This window comes from Ruditapes philippinarum, unplaced genomic scaffold (genome assembly GCF_026571515.1).
Source record: "Ruditapes philippinarum isolate M1 unplaced genomic scaffold, ASM2657151v2 ctg3598_1_1_1_1, whole genome shotgun sequence".
NCBI lineage: Eukaryota > Metazoa > Mollusca > Bivalvia > Venerida > Veneridae > Ruditapes > Ruditapes philippinarum.
In genome coordinates this window covers 217140-240121 of record NW_026862647.1, presented here as the reverse complement: position 1 = coordinate 240121, position 22982 = coordinate 217140, and the positions used below count along the sequence as shown (strand labels likewise).

At 32.6% G+C, this 22982-nt stretch overlaps 1 protein-coding gene across 2 annotated transcripts in view; it reads right to left on the bottom strand.

Moving 5' to 3' along the window:
* The window catches only part of LOC132719706 (inositol-tetrakisphosphate 1-kinase-like), a 53568-nt gene that overhangs the window by 3176 nt on the left and 27410 nt on the right, over positions 1-22982 (bottom strand). For both annotated transcript variants that reach the window (XR_009624265.1, XM_060703546.1), the window contains exons 5-9: positions 15971-16069; positions 6444-6487; positions 2472-2631; positions 1720-1787; positions 414-582 (exon numbers count right to left, since the gene is read on the bottom strand). Coding sequence is in view for 1 of the 2 variants with exons in the window: in XM_060703546.1 (XP_060559529.1) it covers positions 414-582; positions 1720-1787; positions 2472-2631; positions 6444-6487; positions 15971-16069 (540 nt within the window). In the remaining variant the exon portion in view is untranslated. The remainder of the gene's footprint in view (positions 1-413; positions 583-1719; positions 1788-2471; positions 2632-6443; positions 6488-15970; positions 16070-22982) is intronic.

Sequence of the window (22982 nt, the reverse complement as noted above, 5' to 3'; positions counted from 1 at the left end):
TTACTTTTAACCTCTAAATGTGACCTTGACCTTGGAACTACAATAATGGGTCTTGCCAATCATGATGGTAAATACTTTTATCAAGTTATTTTAAAATCTGGGAATGACAAACCATGATGTATGTTAAAAACATAAATACTCACATCCAGATTACACACTATAATTTGACCGCTGACCCCCATTGTTATTACTAAGGCATATGTGTTTATTGAATTACCTTTTTATAACCCTCCGAGCAAGTTTGATCCCTTTTTTAATGGATAAAAACTTAGTGTCCGATTGAAGTATTTGTTCGGAATAATAAAATAAGTAACACATAGGTTTGTGAGTAACAGCAAAAATATCATCCCTCTTAAAAAATAATGTCACCCTCGGCTAATGCCTATGTGTTATTTATGAAATAAACATCTTACTTGGAAAGACATTGATGTCAATGACAGCATATCTCTGTGTATCACATTCTATTATAACATCCACGCCAAACAGGTCAAGTCCGAGCTTCTGTCTTAGGGTCTCACTGAGTGCGTTCAGCTGGGCGAGGTTAGGTTTGAGTGGGGAGCAATCCTGATCCTCATAGTCTAGCTGTAAATATATAGATATAACCATGGTAACACAATTCTACTATTTTATCAGTGAACCTTTTTAAATAAATATAGCAATAGCACATATTTCTTGTCAAAATTGTGATACATAATATAAAATATAAATAAAGAGTTTTAAGGCCATACCAATCCATAGAAGGCAGATCATAATAAACATTACTTTTTAAAATATATTTGTTTAATTAGTGACAAGAATCTACATATATAACACAAAAATAAGATTTTAATATTTTATCTATTTTCATTGTGATAAATTAAATATTTACCAATATATATATACTGCCTATGTACCATATTGCTATGACCTCAAAGGCACAGTGACAAGAAAAATGTTAACCATAACTTTATATACTTAAAAAGGTTCAAGTTAACCTAAACTTAACCTAAAACTTAACAATTCCTAATACCTATCAAGTGCAATATATTTCATTTCTTTTGTATCGCCTCGATAATGCAAAGCCAAACAATTTGCATATTTGCATCTCTTTTTTTTTGTAATTTCATCAATGTCAATACATTGTACAAATTTTGTGTGGTAAAAAATTCGTGCAAATAAGTTTAATCAAAGAAATGAAATCTATGGCACTTATGGGGACAGAAACATTACACACTGATAAAATATGACATGCATAAAATACACAGCAAAACATCAGCATTTTTCTTATCTTTTTTATTCCAATGACTTGTTTCACTTTGTATTTGTAACAATTCATTGATAATTTATTTTGTATACAAAGTTTGATGAGACTTTACAGAAGTTCTGATTGGCATGGATGTATACTGTTTGAATATGCCTCTCATTTCCGCACCCTGTGCCAATTATTGTTTTATTGTAGGCACAGGTAGCTCATTAAGAACTAATTTAGTAGTGAAGAATCTAAAGTCAATCAAGGTTTTATTCCTTGGCAGTAACATTTACGCATATAGCTTGAATAACATTTCATTTTCTTAACAAAGTAACCTAACTGAAAATGTAACAGCAAATCATACAATATCATGTGTAATGTTTCACCTGGTCAATCAGCCAAATATCACATGGTGTAACAGTGGAGTAGGAAAAGAAGATATACAATAACTATTCACAAAACAAAAAGCGTTGTTTTGCGTCTGACTTTACCTTGGTCAAGTGATGTGAGGAATCGCTTTTACAAACTTCATGTGTGTCAAAAAATATGGTAGGGTGGTCTGCAATGAAACATAGAATCAAGCATATATAGACAGTTAGTATGTCTGTTCACAAATTAAGGGGAGAAAATAATGCAAAATAAAAGCTTTAATAGAAAATTCCCTATCATTAGTAAACACATATCAGCACTTATTTACAGAACAATAACATGGTTAGAGTTGATTTAAACAGTAAAATTAACAATTGCGAAATAAAATCTTTATTCCCTAAATCAATTGTTAACAGTAATTTTAAATAATCTGGCTATCAGTTTTACTTATTTATTGTAAAAAAAAGGAAAAAGTACCCACCTTGGAAGCTTTCATGTTATATACATACATACATGTATTATCCTAACGGCTAACCTATATAAAGACAAAGTCATTCACTAATGCAGAGAATAATTATAAGCATGCAACCTTACAGAACAAAGATAAAAAAAAAATAAATGAAAAATTTAATACCAGTACTAAGTGAGTCTCAACTTGAAAATTAAAAACATGACTGAATACATTTTGCTCTATATCTGAGTATTAATCAACAAAAACTCTTATTTTCATTTTTGGAAGGAAAAGCAGAAATCCTGCGACTCAAAATGTGAAGGTGTTACTAAATTTAAAACTAACACCCAACACCTGATTAAAGCCTTTCACAGAGTACTGGTATTACATTTTTCATGTTACAATATACATAAAGATACATACCACCAGCGTAAAGATTTTTCAGCGAAGGACGATGACCTATATATTGTTTGCTGCCGATCTTGAAAATTTTATACAGTAGTGCATTATGGTTGACGAATGTCTGAGCTACACAAGGTGGTGTTATGTCCTTCAAACCTTCCTCACTAAATATCACAGCCATCTGAAGATAAAACAATCCTTATTTGAGCCGCGCCATGACAAAACCAACATAATGGATTTGCGACCAGCATGGATCCAGACCAGCCTGCGCATCAGGATCCATGCTGTTCGCTTACAAACCCTATTACAAGTAGCAAAACTGAAAGCGAACAGCATGGATCCTGATCAGACTGCGCGGACCATTATGTTGGTTTTGTCATGATGCGGCTAATTTCGTGATATTAAATCACTTAGTAGTCACATGTCACATTATTTATAGTGTTATTAATTAAGTTTAATCTAAATCAAGTATAATTTCTTAAATGGACACTCCCTAAATATGATTCTTCAAAGGCATTTCCTAATCATCAGTCTCCAAGGGCACTCTTAAATGTCATTCCTCAAGGACTTTTCCTAAATATCTTTCATCAAGGGCTTTTCCTTAATATCATTCCTAAAAGGGCTTTTCCTAAATAACATTCCTAAAAGGGCATTTCCTAAATATCATTCCTCCAGGGTATATTTATAAATACCATTATTCAAGGACATTTCCTAAATGTTATTTTTCAAAGATGCCTCCCAATTATCATTCCTTAAGGGCATCTACTACATATCATTCCTTAAAGGGCATCACAGTTCAATCTTACCAGGTTTTATCCTGTTGAAGGCACAACAATAGTATTTTGATATTGAAATGAAATGTTTCAAAATTCAAAGCAGGGAAAATCGACTAAATTCAGCAGGTGGATATACGTATACACATATATGTATATCAAATTTGAACCATTGATGTACAATAATTGAATACTACAACAATGCTACTGAGCTAGATAGTTCCTTCACATACAATTCAGTCATTCTAACAGTATTTCAAATTGCAGCAAAAGGAGCAAGTGTGGAGAGGACTCAAACCACACATCAATGTAATATAACATTAACAGCAGTAGAATAAAATATCTGCTGATATAACAGTTTCTTCGCCATAAACAAACAGACAATCACGAAAGACATTATCTGTTGTGGTATCAACAATAATTTGTGATTTATAAGACTGGCAGAATGCTTTAAGCATTCCTAGAAAGTTTGGTTCTTAGTTAACAACATTTTATGTGTCATACATACAGACTGTATACATTTTCGTTCTTTCAGAAAAAAAAACTGTTGATCAGTTGATGATATTTATGCCCTTGCAGAGCTCCAGATAATTTTTTTGGCCAAGGGGTTTTTACCCCTCAAAATTTAGAGTGAGGGGTAAAATGCAAATTCTGAAAAACTTAAGGGGTAAAAATCTGTCAAAAAAGCATTTTGCATTTTTTATAAACAAATTAAACTTATTGTTGTGTTTGTTTGTTTGTTTATTTTCTTTTTTTAGAAAAACCTTTACAATTACAAACATAAACAAGATTTTTTTTATCTTTCCTTAAAAAAAATTATTTGTCTGAGAGAAAATTGTCCGTAACTGTAGACTGGGTACGAAAATATTGAGTACAAAACTGCAGGTGAATAACATGTTATTTTGTTCCAACAACTAAAGTTAAAGAAATTAAAATATATTTTTGGTTACACAAATGTATATTGAGTATGTCAATAGATGCCTAAACTAACTTAATACTGTGTTAACTCCTACGATGATTATCTGGCACAAATTTCATCAATAATTTCACAGGTTGATAGATCTACGGGAGTTACCTCCCTTCTGTATTTCCTGCTACTTTCGTTTTTAACCCATTGCTTCATGAGCATTTTGTGAAAAATGGCTGTTTTCATTGAAAAGTCTCCCGTTACAAGTTCAAATTGCTATAATACTATAAAAACTGCTTCAACACTAATCAAACTTGGCACAAATGTTGACTGGACCATTGTCCTTGCAACAACATGCTCAGACTTAAATTTTCTGTTACCATGGCAACGAGGGGACATCTCAAAATTGCCAAAAATCACTATTTTGCGTTGATTTTTTCCATCAAAATTGATTTCAAAGTGCTGCAACTTATCAATGGATTGAGATAGAGTCAAATGCTTTTCAGCGTTGTTTACACGTTACCTTATGATCAATCTGGGGTCATTTACAGCCTCTCACAAGTCCAAAATTTTCTTGGCGATGAGGGGGACTCCGCCCCCCTTCAAACCCCCCAAAACAGAAGGGGGCACATCCCCCTTCTGGCAACCCCCTGATGTATCTTTTGGTTGGGGGGCCGCGCCGAAAAAGAGGTCAATTTTTTAACAACATTTCTCAAACAAACACAAGTGTTTGGGGTCTAAATAAGGCATTTTTTCATCATTTGAGACAACAAAAAGGGGGGGGGGGTGAAAAAGGCGTTAAAAGGCGTGTATATGAAGTAATGGGTTAACTGAAAATGATGAAAATACTTGAAATTACCCTAAATCGCGTTTTTTCATGTTTAAACATGGCCTGTCATATAAATTTGAAGAAAAATTGTTGTTTTGTAGATTTTTTTATTTTTTTCATTAACCCATTGCTTCATGAGCATTTTGTGAAAAATGGCTGTTTTCATTGAAAAGTCTCCCGTTACAAGTTCAAATTGCTATAATACTATAAAAACTGCTTCAACACTAATCAAACTTGGCACAAATGTTGACTGGACCATTGTCCTTGCAACAACATGCTCAGACTTAAATTTTCTGTTACCATGGCAACGAGGGGACATCTCAAAATTGCCAAAAATCACTATTTTGCGTTGATTTTTTCCATCAAAATTGATTTCAAAGTGCTGCAACTTATCAATGGATTGAGATAGAGTCAAATGCTTTTTCAGCGTTGGTTACACGTTACCTTATGATCAATCTGGGTCATTTACAGCCTCTCACAAGTCCAAAATTTTCTTGGCGATGAGGGGGACTCCGCCCCCCTTCAAACCCCCCAAAACAGAAGGGGGCACATCCCCCTTCTGGCAACCCCCTGATGTATCTTTTGGTTGGGGGGCCGCGCCGAAAAAGAGGTCAATTTTTTAACAACATTTCTCAAACAAACACAAGTGTTTGGGGTCTAAATAAGGCATTTTTTCATCATTTGAGACAACAAAAAGGGGGGGGGGGGTGAAAAAGGCGTTAAAAGGCGTGTATATGAAGTAATGGGTTAACATGCGTTGTTGACAACAGAATTTTTAGTTTTCAATGCAATTAAATGGAAATATATTGTATTTTATGCTCAAAACATTTTCTTTCTACATATCAAATGTTTACACTTCTATTCTTTTACGCATAAGTTTTGACATACGAGCGTATTTTCATTTTGTTGTGCGTAACTGTGACGCACGAATTTTGAAAGTGATGCGTATTTTAGATTTTCTATGCGTATTTTACGCTTATACGCACGCTATCTGGAGCTCTGCAGGCTTGACCTCTGCATAACTATGACCTTGCAGCAAGTATTATCTGTTGTCAGGGCAACATTGTTTTGTAAGAAATAAATCATCAAGCTGTATTATACACCACAATATGATTTTTTTTCCCTAAAAATAATCTAGATTTTGGTTCATCTCTCAAGGCAAAAATAGGTCGTCACATTTTTTCTTCTTCTTTCTTTTTTTTTGGGGGGGGGGGGGGGGGTTAAATTGCACCAACATATAGGTCATATGGAGACTTTCCAGCTTAATTGGTGAAGGAAGACTTCAGGTTCCCCTTTTTGCATTACTTTAGGTACAAACAGGCATGAGTTGAACCACCCATGTTATGAAGCCACCTGGATAGTTTCTTCACATGAAAGAATCCAAAGTCCCTTGCAGGATTTGAACCCACAGCGGTGAGGGGCAAGTTGTTTTTGAAAGGTCATAAGTTGAAATTTTAATAAATATATCTATCATATATACTTACTTTATGACAATCTTGAGTCCCATGAGCCACAATAGGTTTGCATACTGAAAATATAAAATAAATCTATAAACCTCAAAGCTAAAATCAGTCCTGGACTAAAAACATGCTACCTGATAAAAGCATGAATGTTAATAGTTCATGCTTGTGTTTTGGAAAATAGGTCAACATTTCATTTGATGAGCTTTTTTCAAGTGAGAGCTAGACAGAAAATAATTTTTTTAAGATTTCTGTTCAGTTTAACGTAGTTTTGGGTTAAATTACTTGTGTGCAAAATTTCAGATCATTCCCTCAATCAGGCTAAAAATGGCACAAAAATACAATTTTTTCAATTCAATTCTGTGTATATATTTTTATTATTATCTTTAACTTCTGCAACTATTTCGGATTCCACTTAAAGAGCCCCAGTTGATCTATGCAAGTATTTCAAATTTAATGGTTTTTTTTGGCTATTCACACTCAGAAGAGCTCCTACAAGAGCATTGGTGATATTTTAGGCCAATATGACATTTCAAATTTGTCTCAGCTCAACACTTAGTCTGAGATGCAATGGCTTCCAGGAATGATTCATGACCCGAATTTTAGACAAGTCTAGAAACTACAAACAATATTTCAACTAGTGAAATTCTTAAAAAACACAACTTAAAAGATAGTTGTTCAACTCAAAATGAACATAATACATCTTTAAACCAACAAAAATTGTGTAACCCAGAAAAAAATAGAATACAAGCAAGAAAAAGCTGAGTAAAATAGAAGACCTTCACTTTCATCTTCACAATATCAAACTAAATCTCTTTACAGAAAAAAAAAATTGACAAAGATTTCAGTTTAGAGCATCAAATTACATTAAGGTATGTGACTATTTAAGTGACATTGATACAGGCATATCAGATACCACTAAGATCACATTAATGTTATTTTATGTTAGAATCTCTCACAGATAGAAACTTGTGATACCCTCACATTCTATTTTCATGATTTATGTTGTAAATCAATATTTTTTATTTCTCCATTCATTCTTGATTTCCTTTTTTCCAGGAAATTTTCCAGTTAATTTTACAGTAAATTAACAGAAGAAAATTGTTACTGGCAATGTGAGCTTATGTAATGTAAATTAATTGAAGTTTAGAAGGCTATGAATGCCTTAAAGTCACTCACCAAAGTACATGGTAAACAATTGTGGAAATAGTTGCATAAGTTTGAAAAGACACCATTCAAAATACTACTCAACTGGACTATATGGTAAACCCAAGATTTGTTCTGAACCAAGGAAATATTAGAATATATTTCAAAGAAATATTGCCACTGACATACTCTACCACATTACTCTGTGGAATAACGTATAGTTATCTGAACCAAGAAAATATTAGAATACATTTGAGTGGCTGCAATAAAAAAGCATCACATAATGATACTACATTTTGGTGATGTTTTTATCATTGATTTATGACAGGATGCCGCCAAAATTTGGCCTCATAATGATTTGAATAAAACCAAAAAAGGATATTTTTTTCAGGCACAAGACAAGACTCTAGAGTGTGAGCACCAAACTTCTGTAAGATTGTAGATTATCTCCCTACTCTGACAGAATTCAACATCCCTGACAAGATTCAATCTCAGACATGGCAAGTAAGTGAATAAAATCAATAGTTCTTCGTTAATACTTTCTAAATCAACCTGTAGTCAGGCTCTGTCAAAGAAGGACTATGTTGATATTTTGATTATTTTTAATTTTTAGCAATTAATGTATAATTACAAAATTAAACATGGAAATGTAAGTTATAAGCAATTGACCAACATTAACAGTTACTGTAAATGTCAACACACAGTATGCTTTAATGTCACACGTTTTGTGCAAGACCACCCTGCTGTATGACTTGACTTCAGTCAGACTTATAAAGATCTTTTTTCACTTATTCGTATAGGTACATCTATGAAAGGACTTAATTAGCAGTTCAACACATAAATAGCCCATTTGTCATGAGAAAAAAGAATGACAATCTCTAATAACTGTAGTGCCAGCTAAGATTAGAGCCACAAATGTTGCATGTAATTGAATACAAATTGATAGTTAGATGGTTTGCTTTCTATCTTTGCAAGAAACTCTGATTTTGTGTTCATGGGCAACAGAACAATTGGAGAGGGACAAAAACAAATTTGCTGATTCATTAATACATCAGTGTCCTCCATTAGCATTGATCAAACATTCACCTCAGAATTCTGAAACAATCAATACAATAAAATGAGAAGCCAATCTGCTGACAAACCATTAGTTTTAGTACATAAGTAGAAAACTGTATCAAAATGTCCCTGTTTCTCTCTGTATCACCTCATTTTCTGAAATCAAATTTACCCATCTACATACGAAAGAGAGTCTTACAAAAACTTTAGGCTAATTAATTAAATACATTTTACTACTGTGCACAATCGATTCATTTCAAAGTGACACCCCCAATACTTTTAAGTTATGCTTAAAAAAATTACTTATGAAAAATCACAAAGGGCAATAACTATAAATCTATGCAAAAAGAGAGTTACAGTTCTCACACTGAGCTTTGAAGTTTCAAGTTGATACTAAACATTTCAAAAAATATCCTTACAAATTCAAGTTATGGAAATTTACAAGAGTGCAATTAAGAAATGATTTAAAAGATTAAATGAAAAGAAATTCAAAGGGCCGTAACTTCTGTATGAAGGGGAGTAATTCAATTGATTTTCTTCACACACATGAACAATATCACTGCAAACAGTGTACACAAGTAACTAGAAAATCTATAATAAACTGCAGGTTCAATATTTAGCTTCACTAGATTTCACATGTGTGAACAAGTGGACCATTCAACATACAAACAGACAAACTTACTCCAGCATGAAAATGTACAATAACAATAAAATTTTGTATGCAAGATGAGAGATAAATAACTAATATAAACCGCTTCAAGTTTAAGATTTATCAAGTTCAATGACCATGTAGCAAAATAACATCTAGTTACTAACATTTGTCACACTCTAAAAATTGTTCAAAATGTCACTCCAACAGAAATTACTCAATAGGAAATAATCTTCCTGCACATAATAAAAGTTCAATGATCCTAAGGTCTATCTCTTTCCATTTATCAGACACTGACATTACTACTTACATGTTTTCAAAAGCTTTAGAATATTTTTTTGTAAGTTATTAACATAAATTTATGATCTTACACGACTTATATTAAATGGGTAAACATAGGGTAAATGGAGAATGATGTACTTTTCTGTATGGCAGGCTAAGTCTTGAATTTAAAATATGCAGTTTTGTTTGTCTAAGTCCAGACTAAACAATGCAACAGAATCCTGTGTGAACATTAAACAATCTGGTGAAATCATCAAGGTAACAACACAAACAACGTGACTGCATCTTCACTATAAACACCTGTTTTATCTCAGCATTTTGTTTTTATTTCCTCGTTAAAATTTGTTTCTTATACATTCAAATATTGTATTAAATGTCTATTCTTATTGTGTAAATTTCATTGAACGGTTTTTCTTGACTTTATGAAAAAATCAGATAGGTTATATATCATTTATGAAAGATAAAGGACGATTTATAAGAATCAAGGCCAAATTAAATAAATCAGCACCAATTTGTAAAAATTAAGGCCAATTTAAAAGAATCAAGGCCAATCTATCAAAGAAAATCCATATGAATCAAGGCCAATTTATAAAAATCAAGGCCAATTTAAAAGAATCAAGACCAATTTATCAAAGAAAATCCATATGAATCAAGGCCAATTTATAAGAATCAAGGTCGATCTAAAATAATCAAGGCCAATTTATCAAAGCAAATCTGTAAGAATCAAGACCGATTTATAAGAATCAAGGCTGATTTGAAAGAATCAAGACCAAATTATCAAAGCAAATTTATAAGAATTCAAGTAATCCTGTACAAATAATATGTACAATCAGCATTCCATAAAACAACCAGTTTTTGCTGAAACCACAAAATTCAAAAGTTATTATTTCACAGGATAGTGGCTTTTTTTGTACTGTTTGATTAGCAACAAACATCCTATTCATCAGTGCCAAAATATCCATAATGTCTGTCTCTTTCTAAGAATAGGGGAAAAAATCGCTGATAGCTATATCCTTATTTTTAATTCAAACTACCTAAGGAATGTTAAACAATGTTGTTGTTTTTTCTTATCACTGTAAGCAATTTGAATGGCATTATTTAATATAAAAATATCATCAGAAAATGTTGTACTTCTCTTCTGGTCAGATTTTATTCTAGAACTTTTCACACAGGAAGAAACATTAATCTCTTGAATGTCTTTTCAAAAATATACTAGAACACTATTAAAGTGAGTATTTTATTGGAAAATGTTACAATACTCATTATAATTGAATCAAACGTCAATTGAGACAACCCGTTACTTCCCCTGATCAGTAAAGTACCATATCATGGCATGGTTACCATAAGATGTTGCATCAAGGACTTTATTCCAACCTATTTCCCCCCACACCCACCCACAAATGGTTGTTCAATTGCGAATTAAACATATTCAAGTGGAAATTAAACAATGTCAGTAAATAGTTTTTCAAAATTTGAAAATCGCCTTCCATCTGACAGTACTTTTAAGTTACTTTGTTATTATTTTAGGGACAGGCATATTTTTCATGGAAATCAATTTATTTAAAAAAAATCAACATTTATTTAGGATGTGCATTTTCAAGTAAATCAATTTATTTGTAAAATGCACTCAAGTAAAATAACTTAAGACTGGCAATGCATTTATCATACAGATTACAGTAGTTATTTTTTGGTTGTCCTATCCCACATTCATTACTGATCACACCTCATGTTGCATTTTTCAATCATACTGACTAATGGTACAGTGGTTATCTCTCTAGGAAATACCCTATCAAATAACCACAACAACAGCAAAATTAACCCTCTCAATCCAGGATATAATTAATTGTAAAAGTAGGTGTAAGAGTAGGTGGCTTTGTCTTATTGTTTTAAGTGGTTCACATTTTAAAGGAGCCTTTATGGTTAAGTGGCAAGGGTGAATGGCTTAGCATCAATTTCCCCAGAAGCTACCATCATCAGGTTCAAATCCTGTTTGGGATGTTGGGTTGGGATGTCAAGTTACTTGACATGAGGTCAATGTAGAGAGAGCGTGTGTTTAAGTTTGTTTACCCTTGCCACCGTAATAATTATACTATGTAGATTGAAAACAATCAAGCTCTTATATGGTAGGTGGATGACGTCATCTAAAAGATCACTACTGGTTGGGGACCACCAAAACCGGACAACCACCAAACCCGGACGGCCCCGAAAATGCTTGATTTAGAATTTTCTTTGTTCAGTGGTTGTCAGTCACTTTTAAATCAACAATAAATGCATGTTTCTTCTATAATTAAGTAAATAAATTTATTTCAACCTCCGTAAATGGTAATATTTTAATGTCTATTTCAAGAATGTTGACGTTGAAATTTGGGGGTCAAGAAAGCAATGCCTGACCTCATAAAACAGCAATAATTATTTGCAAAGTAAACAATAGAATATCCAAAACTTTAGCATTTGCTGCTGAAATATTGTGTGTCATGTTAAAAATATAAAAAGAACACCAAAGCTTTTATCTGAATTAAATCAACGTTATTACATATCTGTCCGGACACATGGTACTGTAGTATGTACAATTTAGGTAATTTTGATACCCTCCTTAACGGGCCTCGGATATAAGTGTCAACATAATCAGAAAAAAACAAACTAGTTTGTTAGTTAAGAGAAGAACCTAGCTGTACTGTATCAAATTTTCGTACCTCTAGCTTTAAAATTATGAAATTTGTATAGAAAAATGTTCAAATTTAGTGTCCGGTTGATGGTCCCTGACCAGTAGATTGTGAAAATAATGTTCAGATGGACATCTATTATAAGTTTTCAACCATGCACATGTACTGAGAGGAATATGACCCGAATGTCACATACTGTTTTATAAACATTTTGAGTCAAAAAATATTTAATTAATATCAGTTTATGCTTTTTTTTTAAACCGAACTGCATTTCTTTTGTAGAATTTAAATATTCTATTTAAATATTCAAACCAATCTCAAAACTGTCTTGGATTTCTGGGGGGTCCATGGTTTTGTTTTCTATTCTTTAAATTAAATTTTCGATTTTAAATTCAATACATAATTTTTACAGCATGACTATTTTCTGTACTTGACTTGTATAAAAACATATTTTATGCAAGTAGTGAGGACATTTCAGATTTGTTTGCAAAACACATTAGAGTAATAATGACTGTGTAATAAAATGTAATACATTTGTACAGAGAATATAAATTATGATTTTATCTTCAACATTTGAATTGTACGTTTCCTGATAAGTCAAGAATATTTGTGTTAACACGAATACCAGAAATACTTGTATTACACATAAATAAAATTTTCATCAAATATTTTTTGTTTATAATGCACCATCAGTAATGCTAGTAATTAGAAGAAAATGTAGTTTTAAACATGTATCTATCTATCTCCAATATAAGAAAATAAGCTAAAAGAAATACTGAATGTCTATTTCATAACACCATTAGTTAGATAGCGATGAAGTTGTCAACTTCAATTTGCTGACAAACCATTTACTATACACAAAATGTAAGATATCTGACAGGTCAGTAGGAGTCAGGAATCCTCTACATGGCAGACAAATATATGAGCCATGTCACGACAAAACCAACATAGTGTGTTTGCGACCAGCATGGATCCAGACCAGCCTGCGCATATGGCAGTCTGATCAGGATCCATGCTGTTCGCTATCAGTTTCTCTACTTGTGATAGGTTGGTAAGCGAACAGCATGGATCCTGATCAGACTGCGCGGATGCGCAGGCTGGTCTGGATCCATGCTGGTCGCAAACCCATTATGTTGGATTTGTCGTGACACGACTCATATAATGTAAGACTAATCATCATGTGGGAATCTCACACCTGTATGTAACAGGTGAGCTATCACAGAATATAATCAAAAGCATGGCAATGAATGTTTCCTGTTGTTGTAATATCACCTCACATCTCTCTAATGACATTTGCTGAACATCAAATTCTCAGTCCAGACACCATAATAACATATCTGTGGTTTTAATACTCCTGCTATTTCAAGTCATTTTGAAAAATAAATCACCACAAAATGGTTATAGATTTCATCATTTTCACACAAATTCCTAGAAATTTATTTCCCCTATTATGACCTTATTTTACAGATACTAATTTTCTGAACTTAATTTTAAAGCATATTTTAAGGAATTTAGTGAGATATTAACGATTTGTGTAAAAGTCATATTAAAACATAAAGACAAGGTGTCTAATAAAGTAATATTTGTTCTTTTAATATAAATTATGAAAATTTTATTCATATTTAATTGCTAATTATCCTGATAAGTCGAAAAATTTGTTACCAACCCAAATACTTGTATAACATAATAAATTTCATCAAATTATCTTTTGTTTTAAAATTATCTGCTTATGATTTGTAATTGTAGTTCTTGAAATGAATTAAAGGTAATATTCCAATATAGAAGCTAAGCTAACAAAAAATAGATTAATATTTCATAACAGCATTACTTCAGTTATCAGTGATCGTTTTATGAGAGGCAACCAATTTGGAAGATCAAGATCGTTTTATGAGAGGCAACCAATTTGGAAGATCAAGCTAGTTACCGGTATATGAGAGGCAACCAATTTGGACGATCAGGATTGTTATATAAGAGGCAACCAATTTGGAAGATCAAGATTGTTATATGAGAGGCAACCAATTTGGAAGATCAAGATTGTTATATGAGAGGCAACCAATTTGGAAGATCAAGATTGTTATACGAGAGGCATACTATTTGGAAGATCAAGAATTCGGACTAATGCAAAAGCATTGTTATAAATGTTATTGTTATAAGCCGAGATTTCTGTACAACATTTCAGTGAGTGTAGGACAAAAGCCCCCCCGGACGAAAGCCCCCCCTTCTAAAAATGACAAGGTGGACAAAAGCCCCCCCATGAAATTTTCAAATAGGACAAAAGCCCCCCCATCAAAAATACAGGTAGGACAAAAGCCCCCCATCTTTTTCACACGCACAGGTGCTCAAATTCATCAAATTTCACACAAACTTTTAAATTAAAATGAAAAGAATTTGTTTTAATGTTTATTTATAATGTATATTTGGAGTGATAACAAAGTTTATGACAACAGATTAAATAATGCATGCATGCGATACCGAATTCATAGATTTTCATATACACAACAAGGGTCAGAAGAGTAGTAATGTTTAATCACTTTTTGCAAAGGGATCAAATTACTATCCTTAGCCCTTTGTCACCTTCATGTGATGTCCATACATATCTTTAGAACATAAAAAACACAACTTTAATACACTATATGTAAATTTGATTGACTATGGGGGGGGGCTTTTGTCCTACCTTTACTTTTTTATGGGGGGGGCTTTTGTCCTATGTGTAAATTTCATGGGGGGGCTTTTGTCCACCTTGTCATTTTTAGAAGGGGGGGGCTTTCGTCCGGGGGGGGCTTTTGTCCGTATCCCCATTTCAGTGCTTATATGTCATTATTTCAATGATTGAATAAAAGGTCATATTAATTGTTGCCACTGCTGCGCGGCATGAACAAAAGTTTAATTAAATCTATGATTAAAATTGTATTTAATTTCCATGTAATAATTTCCATCCACTGCGAGCTACTGGCTAGAGAAATGTCAAAGCATTACATCAATTTTTACATTTGAAAGAAATCAACTATATTTGAATTATCATCATATTCAAAAGGTCAACTTATTCTCTGAATGCAGTGTTAGCGATTTTCCCTAACTTTACTGAGTACCTGGGACTCAGTGCTAATAGATCTGTTACGTCCCAATTCAAATGGAACGAGTCCTCAATTACAAAAATGTCAATGTTTGCATAACTTCATAATACAATCAAATTTGAGACTGTTGATGTTCGCGGATACCATTGATAGGTTGGCCCAAAACGAGGCCGAGCACTTGCTCCTAGTCTACGTTTGGGATATAAATCTGCATTGCTAATAAGAAAGGAACAAATGAAAATGAGGTGAAAGTCAAGTTCTTATAATACAATTTATTTAAAGTGAATAGAAAATCATTTTCAAGCAGAGCAAAAAAACTTAAGAGAGAATTGACCAATTATCGGGGAAAAAGTGTTTCGTCCCAGGGACTCAACAGCCCTTTTTTTCTTTCCTCCCTGGCAATTTTAGCGAGTAAATTGATATGTTTACTCAGTAAACGCGAACACTGTGAATGTGAGATATTAACAAGAGCTGTACGTAGGACAGCATGCTTGACTATTAAGAGCCTGGATAATGCAGATTTTTTTAAGTATAAAAGGGCCCTGATTCTGTCAGAATCCATGTTAGAGTTATGGGCCTTGGATATTGACTTGGACCCATCATTCCTGGTAAGTATGTAGGTCTTAGTTGCCAGTAATCCACCTTTTCCTCATCAACTATCTAAACTAATTGAACACTTACCAAAAGGGTACTGAACATTTGCATCCAGCAGTTTTTTTCTATTTTCATCAACATCTTTACTTGTGAGATCCACAAAAGTTGGTATGAACATGTATGACTCTGAAAATATACAAAACATAATACATGTATTATAGTATGCTTTCGTATTACAAATTGACACATAAATCTTTAACCTTGCTGGAACCTGAAGTGTGACAATCTCTTTACATTTGGTTTACCAATTTCAAATTTTATATCCCCAAATTTGATAATATAATATAGAAGCTCAGGATAATGTCATATGGTGAATTTGCAGTTTGACCAGTGGACGAAGACCACAAATCCCCCTATGAACACTTGTGGGACCTGAGCCACTAACATTCCATAAGCTAGCTGGCTAGGTTCCTCACATGAAAGAATATAAATGCGAGATATATTACATTTAGGTTCAAATTCTGATATACCGTAGCTGGAACCAATAGTTATAAATTTTAACATTGCAAACTGAAATACAATATATGTATAACATATTCATCTAAATACAAGAATCAATGGATGTCTAGGGTCCTCTGATGCTGAAAGGTTCATGTTGCTAACTTATAACCACTTGCCCCTTACAGCTGTGAGTTCAAACCCTGCTAGGGTTCTTTCATGTGAGGAAGATATCCAGTTCTGTTTCTATACTAAGATGCACCCTAATGTGTCTGAAATAATGTGGTAAGGAGCACCTGAAGTCATCTGTCACCAATAAAGCTGAAAAGTCACTGTTTTAGTTTGACTTAAAACCCAACCAATAATAATCAGTGGATACAAATATCTGAATTTATATTGAAATTCGGTGATTTTAACAGAAAGCATTTACAATTGCAAACTGAGATACTGAGTTAATCGAAGAAAAACAAATGTCACCAAGAGGTCACCTATTTCAGAAACATGCCAGAAAATATGAAAACTAATGCAAATATTAAACATCTTATATAAACACTACAAACACTGACCAAGAGTCATTTGGAAGTCAGTGTTTGGCAAACTAAACCAAGGCAGCGGTCAGGGTTGATAAATGTGGTATATAAACTGTGCCAAATCAGCACTTAACAAATCAGCCAATAACATACAAGAAACGAATTAGCTATTAGTGCTTAATGAAGATAATGAAAATAATACATATGACATTACCTCCCCCCACCCACCACCAAACAAATACATTTTTTTTTACCATACCTGAATAAGCAAGGAACATCCCACTCCCCCACCCCCCCCCCCACACACACTCCCCTACAGCCATATAATGTTTAGCAAAATTTAATGCAAAAGCTTTAACTGTTCTAAACTAAATTTAGCTTATTTTCAATGGGATATAAACAATATCATAGTCAGATTATCTTTACATTAACCAAGTAATAGACAGACTGTCTACAAAAGAGCATGTCAATTTCCCTTAAGTAGCAACAAGAAAAGACATTTTACAAAATATCTAACACCATTATCAATCTATCAATGCATATTCTAAAATTTTAGGAAAAAAATGATTATCAAAGTTTTTATGGAGTTCTAAATACTGATCAACTATGAACATGTTATTTATTTGATCATTCTGATTGAGCAGAATTTGGGATTCATTGTCACATTATGTTACAGGGGTACAGGATAAATCAATACAGTCCTCCCATTTAATTTATAGAGACAAAAGGATCATCGAGGTTACAAATTAAAACTGGCATAGGCAGACAGCAGCACAGCCCAGCACAGCACAGTCCAGCTGTATTAAAATCAACTAAGTCAAGTTCAGTCAATACGTCTAGATCAATTTGTCATCAGCTATATAATGATTTTCAAAGTAATCTTACCAAACAATGTGTACATAAACAACGCACCAGAACCCTTCAATCATGTTTGATTTGTGAAATTTCTACCCAGACTAATGAATGTATTTTCAACAAGCCTTTCTTGGCATTACTTCAGGACTGAGTTATTTATGATTTTACTATATCTGCTTAAACAGCTACATGAAAGATTATACACAACACAGAAGACATGGATATACATTGTACATACATGTATGGAGCATATTAGGCAATGGCAATCTTTGTGTTTAATGAAACCCTCAAAACAAACCTGACAAATTTAAACCTGACATGACCTACAAATAACTTAACCAAGCTGTGACCAACTTCAACAAAAATCATTTTAAAGGCCCATTATGCCCTTATATTGCAATTAGTATAGTTTAAGAGATTAATGATTTTGTATGGAAGTCAAAATACCACTTTGTTTACATTTTTTCTACTTTTTATAAATAATTTCACAATCAGTGCTACTTTCTTCAGCTCTAAAACTGTTACATAAATGTTACAAAACTCCTGTTTACCCTTTCTAAAGAAACAAACATTCATTTGTTTGTAGGGCATAATCATTAATGTGCCTTTAAAATTACAGTTACGAAATTTGCTCTAACAATTTGTGTATGACCCAATCAATTGATCAATATCTGTGAGACTTTATAATTGACTGGTTTAAAACCTTATTTATACACAATACCTAGTAGACACAAAACCAGAAGAAAAACCTATCAATCATGTATTGTTTTCTTTTGATCATATACTGTATAGAAAGAAATACAACAGAACATTTCAGTATACTTTAAATATAAACAGTTATTTTTTTCATTCTATTATTCAAATATTGAATGTTATCTATGTTTATACTTGTAGATTATCAAATGATTATTTGCTTTATAAATTTAAATGCACTTTTATATTATCATTTATCAACTCTATCTTTAAACTGCTGATAAACTTGCACATTAATTTGTTTCCAACATTCTGAAATTCTGTCTAGGTGCTCAGTAAAATCATTACACTACCAATTTAATGTGATAATATTAAATGAATATCTTAACACCTGTACATGTTAAACATATACTCAAACCAACAATTAGTAAGTCTGACCAGTGTTCCAAATATTATTTACAAAACTTGATCAATCACATTTATATTATCTGAATTGACATGCCTATATACAGGTTTGAACCCATCAAGACAGGTTTTCCATCAAAACAGGCTTTCAACAGAGAAAGGCAGGCTCTAAATACATATAGGCAGGCTTTGATCTGATCTACTTTGGATCCATAAAAGCAAGCTCTGAAAATACAAAAGGCAGGCTTTGAACAAATTAATACAGGCTTCAAACATATAAAGTAGGCATTAGACCTATAAGTTATGCTCAATGAATTCAGCCATGCTTTGAATCCATAAAGCAGGCTTAAAAGCAAGCTCTTAAGGCAAAAAAGGCAAGTTTTAAATCCATGAAACCATAAAGACAAGCTGAATAAAGGCAGGCTTTGAACAAAGTCAGGAAGGAAATGTTCTGTATATCTCATGTCTAAATAACTATGTTCTGCATAATTATATTTAGCCAGGAACACAGTTATGAACAAAGCTAAGAACTATGTACCTGCCAACATCTACGAGGAATAATTAGATGTTAGACTTGCTGCATTTAAACAAACCATCAATGATGGTTTTAATGATGGTGGAAAAAATGAGCAGTGACAAAGCACTTGAAACCCAGGTTTTTCACATCTGATGACTACCAGGCATAAAACTGCATTTCTATTTCAAACAAACTAAGACACATTTTAGATTACAACAAATATACAAGGTCAAAATTTATTTAATCCATATTTGTTGTTATTGCATTGATTAACATGACCGACATTTGACTGAATGCCAATACTTCTGTAACTATCGTGAGACTTTTGTCTAAAAAAAAGTTATAAACTATTAAACTTAATACAAATATTTACATTCTGTGTAAGACTGTGTTTGACATTTTAATATTTTAATTTACTTTATTTGATATCAATATTGCATAATTTTCAACACTATAAAGGCTTTAAAATCCAGTCTTAAACCATGGGTTTTAAAACTAGCCAATCTGACCAAGGTCACAAGGGTTGTCTCATTCAAATGTTCAACAAATATTGTACATAAAGGACTTTTCATTCTCACAGACTTATATGATTTTCCATGTCTCATCATACAAACCCTCAACCCTTACCCTGCAAAAATTTCTTAAATTGAGTTTTGAAACTGTCTATTATCAATAGACTAACTGAATATTTTGGGTTGTTTTTTTCCCCCCAACTTTTGAAGTTCAATACAACTTTCAAAAATAAGCATAACAGCTGGACAAATCTTTTAACAGTAAAAGTTTGTACCTGGGGATTAGCTTGGAAACAACCTACATTTGCTGAGTTACAGATAACAACTATTTAGGGGATATGAAAATGTTAATTTTTTTCTGAACATTTCATTAGAATGTGTTTTGATTTTTTATTTAATATTTCAAGAGTAAATTCATTAAGTGAACTTTTAAGTGATGTAGATCTACAGCTTGTCAGCTTCACAAGAAGATGGAATGTAAACAAATAAGTGGTGGCATGGCTGAGTGGTTAATACATCAGACTAGAAATCTAATGATCGCTAGCCGCATGGGTTCAAACTTATCATGGGCAAGTCGTTTCCTTAAGCAAGAAACTTTACACTCTCTGGTTGGTTCCTGGAACAGATTCGGAAAAAAAAACCTACAGAATCAAACTAAAACAAATTCTATATAAACCAAATAATTTGCATCTAGTTACATTGGTTTTTCATAACAATATAAGCAAATGTTTTGATGAAGTCTAAAATCATCCATCCAAAATCACTTATTAAAGAGATTTTTGGATTAAACTTTGCAGTTTTTACACTAGTAGTCCTGGAAAACACTGGTTAGAGCTGGTAAAGAAGAATCAATTAATAAACAACAACATGCCAGTATTTGACCCAAATATTCTCTCAAACTTGCCCTACTGGGATCCTATGTATTTACCGGACAATCAGTTTACCGGACAAAAGGTATTCTTGCCGAATAGTGCTTTATTTTTTGCTTCGATTAAAAAATCATACAGACTGAATCGTACACACACTTTCTATTTCAAAGTAAATAACAACAAAACCACTCTCAGGTAAATATTGTTGATTAAGTTCTTTATCTACTAACATGCCCTTTTGTTTACTAGTTATTTCATGACCTGGTCATGCGGGGGAATAATCTGTTCTGCGCAGGCCCGAATATGGAGGCCCTTAATGGGTTATTTAAGATAGGTTTTACTTTTAATTCTTCTCAACGTTACCTCAGGAGACAATCGTAACATATTTTAATGATAAAAAGTAATTTGAAATTTAGTCCAAACAGTATCTCGTTGTTGTCCTTTACAAAGAAATGCAAATTAAAAACATATAAGGAAATGGGTTACGCCCATGGGAGGAAACTCTACACGAAATGTAAATAAAATAGATTTTATGGCTTGTGTTACATGCTTCACGATGACTTAAAGGAAACTGTATGACGAACTGAATTCCATTTGAATATCAAAATGTTTCATACGTTTAAGGATAATGAAGAATCAATACGTTAATTTAGTTAAAAGTGTAAATTTCAATTACACCTTATAATTATATTGGCCTCTTCGTAACAGGCATGGCTGCCATGTCTATTTCTAGTGCCATACTGGGTTTTTTCAATGTCTTAACCTTGCCTTTCAATAGTCGTAGTTTCCTTGCTGATTATTTGAAGATTAATTTTAATTCACGACTTCCAAACATTTTGAAACAAAATGTCCGGTAAATTGAGTTGTCTACACGATTTTTTCCATCTTATAATGCCCTACTGTAAAGACACATTTCTATGGTCAAATGTTTGATTTTATGTTTGATAAAGTAATGTTTACATGTATTAAGAACCCAAAATTATTTGGGTCAAATTCCATTCCTTTTTTATTATTTTAATTAAAAGTTACATGTAAAAAACATCATATTTTGTCCGGTAATATGTAGGATCCCAGTATACTGAAATAAAACAAACATAAAAACTAACATTTTAGTGGATTTCATCAATTCCAGTTCCTGAATGGTTCCCCTGCCATTCATGTTCAATTTAAACAATAAATTACTTGTATCTATAGATAGCTCTTGGGATAGTCTTAAATTTTGATTTGGACAGCAATAAAATTCTCTAGTTCCGAAAAAAAATTGTATGGGAAAACATAAATACTGACACCAGATAAAAGAAGTGGTTTTCTTTCTTTCTCTTATATCTCTTTTATGGTATTATCATATCTTATTATCTGACACAACAATTAATGATGTGATTACAGTAAAACAGAAAATATTTCCCAGGCACCAGTACAGGATATAGATCTTACACAAGTTGATTTCATAATTATAGACTTAATATGCCAAAATGTTATAAAGCAAGACTTTATCAGGAAAACGAAAATTTTGGAAGTCATTATCGGCAATATTTCCCCAATGGTAGAAAGTTGGGGTAAATGATATTTCTAGGTTTTGTTGGGGGATGCGTCCAATGAATGCCACAGGTACTCTTCCTTGAATCCTTGTTGTCTTTTGCTTTAATATTTTACAATAAGTTTCTGCAAATTCCCCAGAGTATGATAGAATGTCACTAATTTTGCAGGACAGCGGTTTATCCAAATTCAATATTTTCCCATGGAAAAATAACCATTACCGGGTATATAAAGTACCACATTAGCTGTAAAATAGACTGATAGTAAAATAGTTAAGAGATGAATAAGTTGAGGTTTTTTACTAAAGGAAATAATTCAGAGAAATGGGTCTTGATCATTGAAAGTTAATTCTGATGTAGTAAGATAGTCATACTATTCTTCTGAAAGTCCAACTCAAAACAAAACAGAGTATTTCTTTGGCAAACAATAACTAATCAAATGTACAGGCAAAATGATTCATTCATTGTATACAAATCATTTATGACATGGAATGTCCTTGCAGGAGTGTTTTGATATCTGTCATAACACTACACTATACTTTGATAAATTTTTATGCATTTTGTAGTGATATCCCTTCTCATGTTTCTTTCTAGGTAATTACAAAGCAAGTCATTGTTCATGAAAAATGTGTCTTAAATTGAGGATGAATCATGAGGTCAATGTTAAATAGACCACATAAACCTT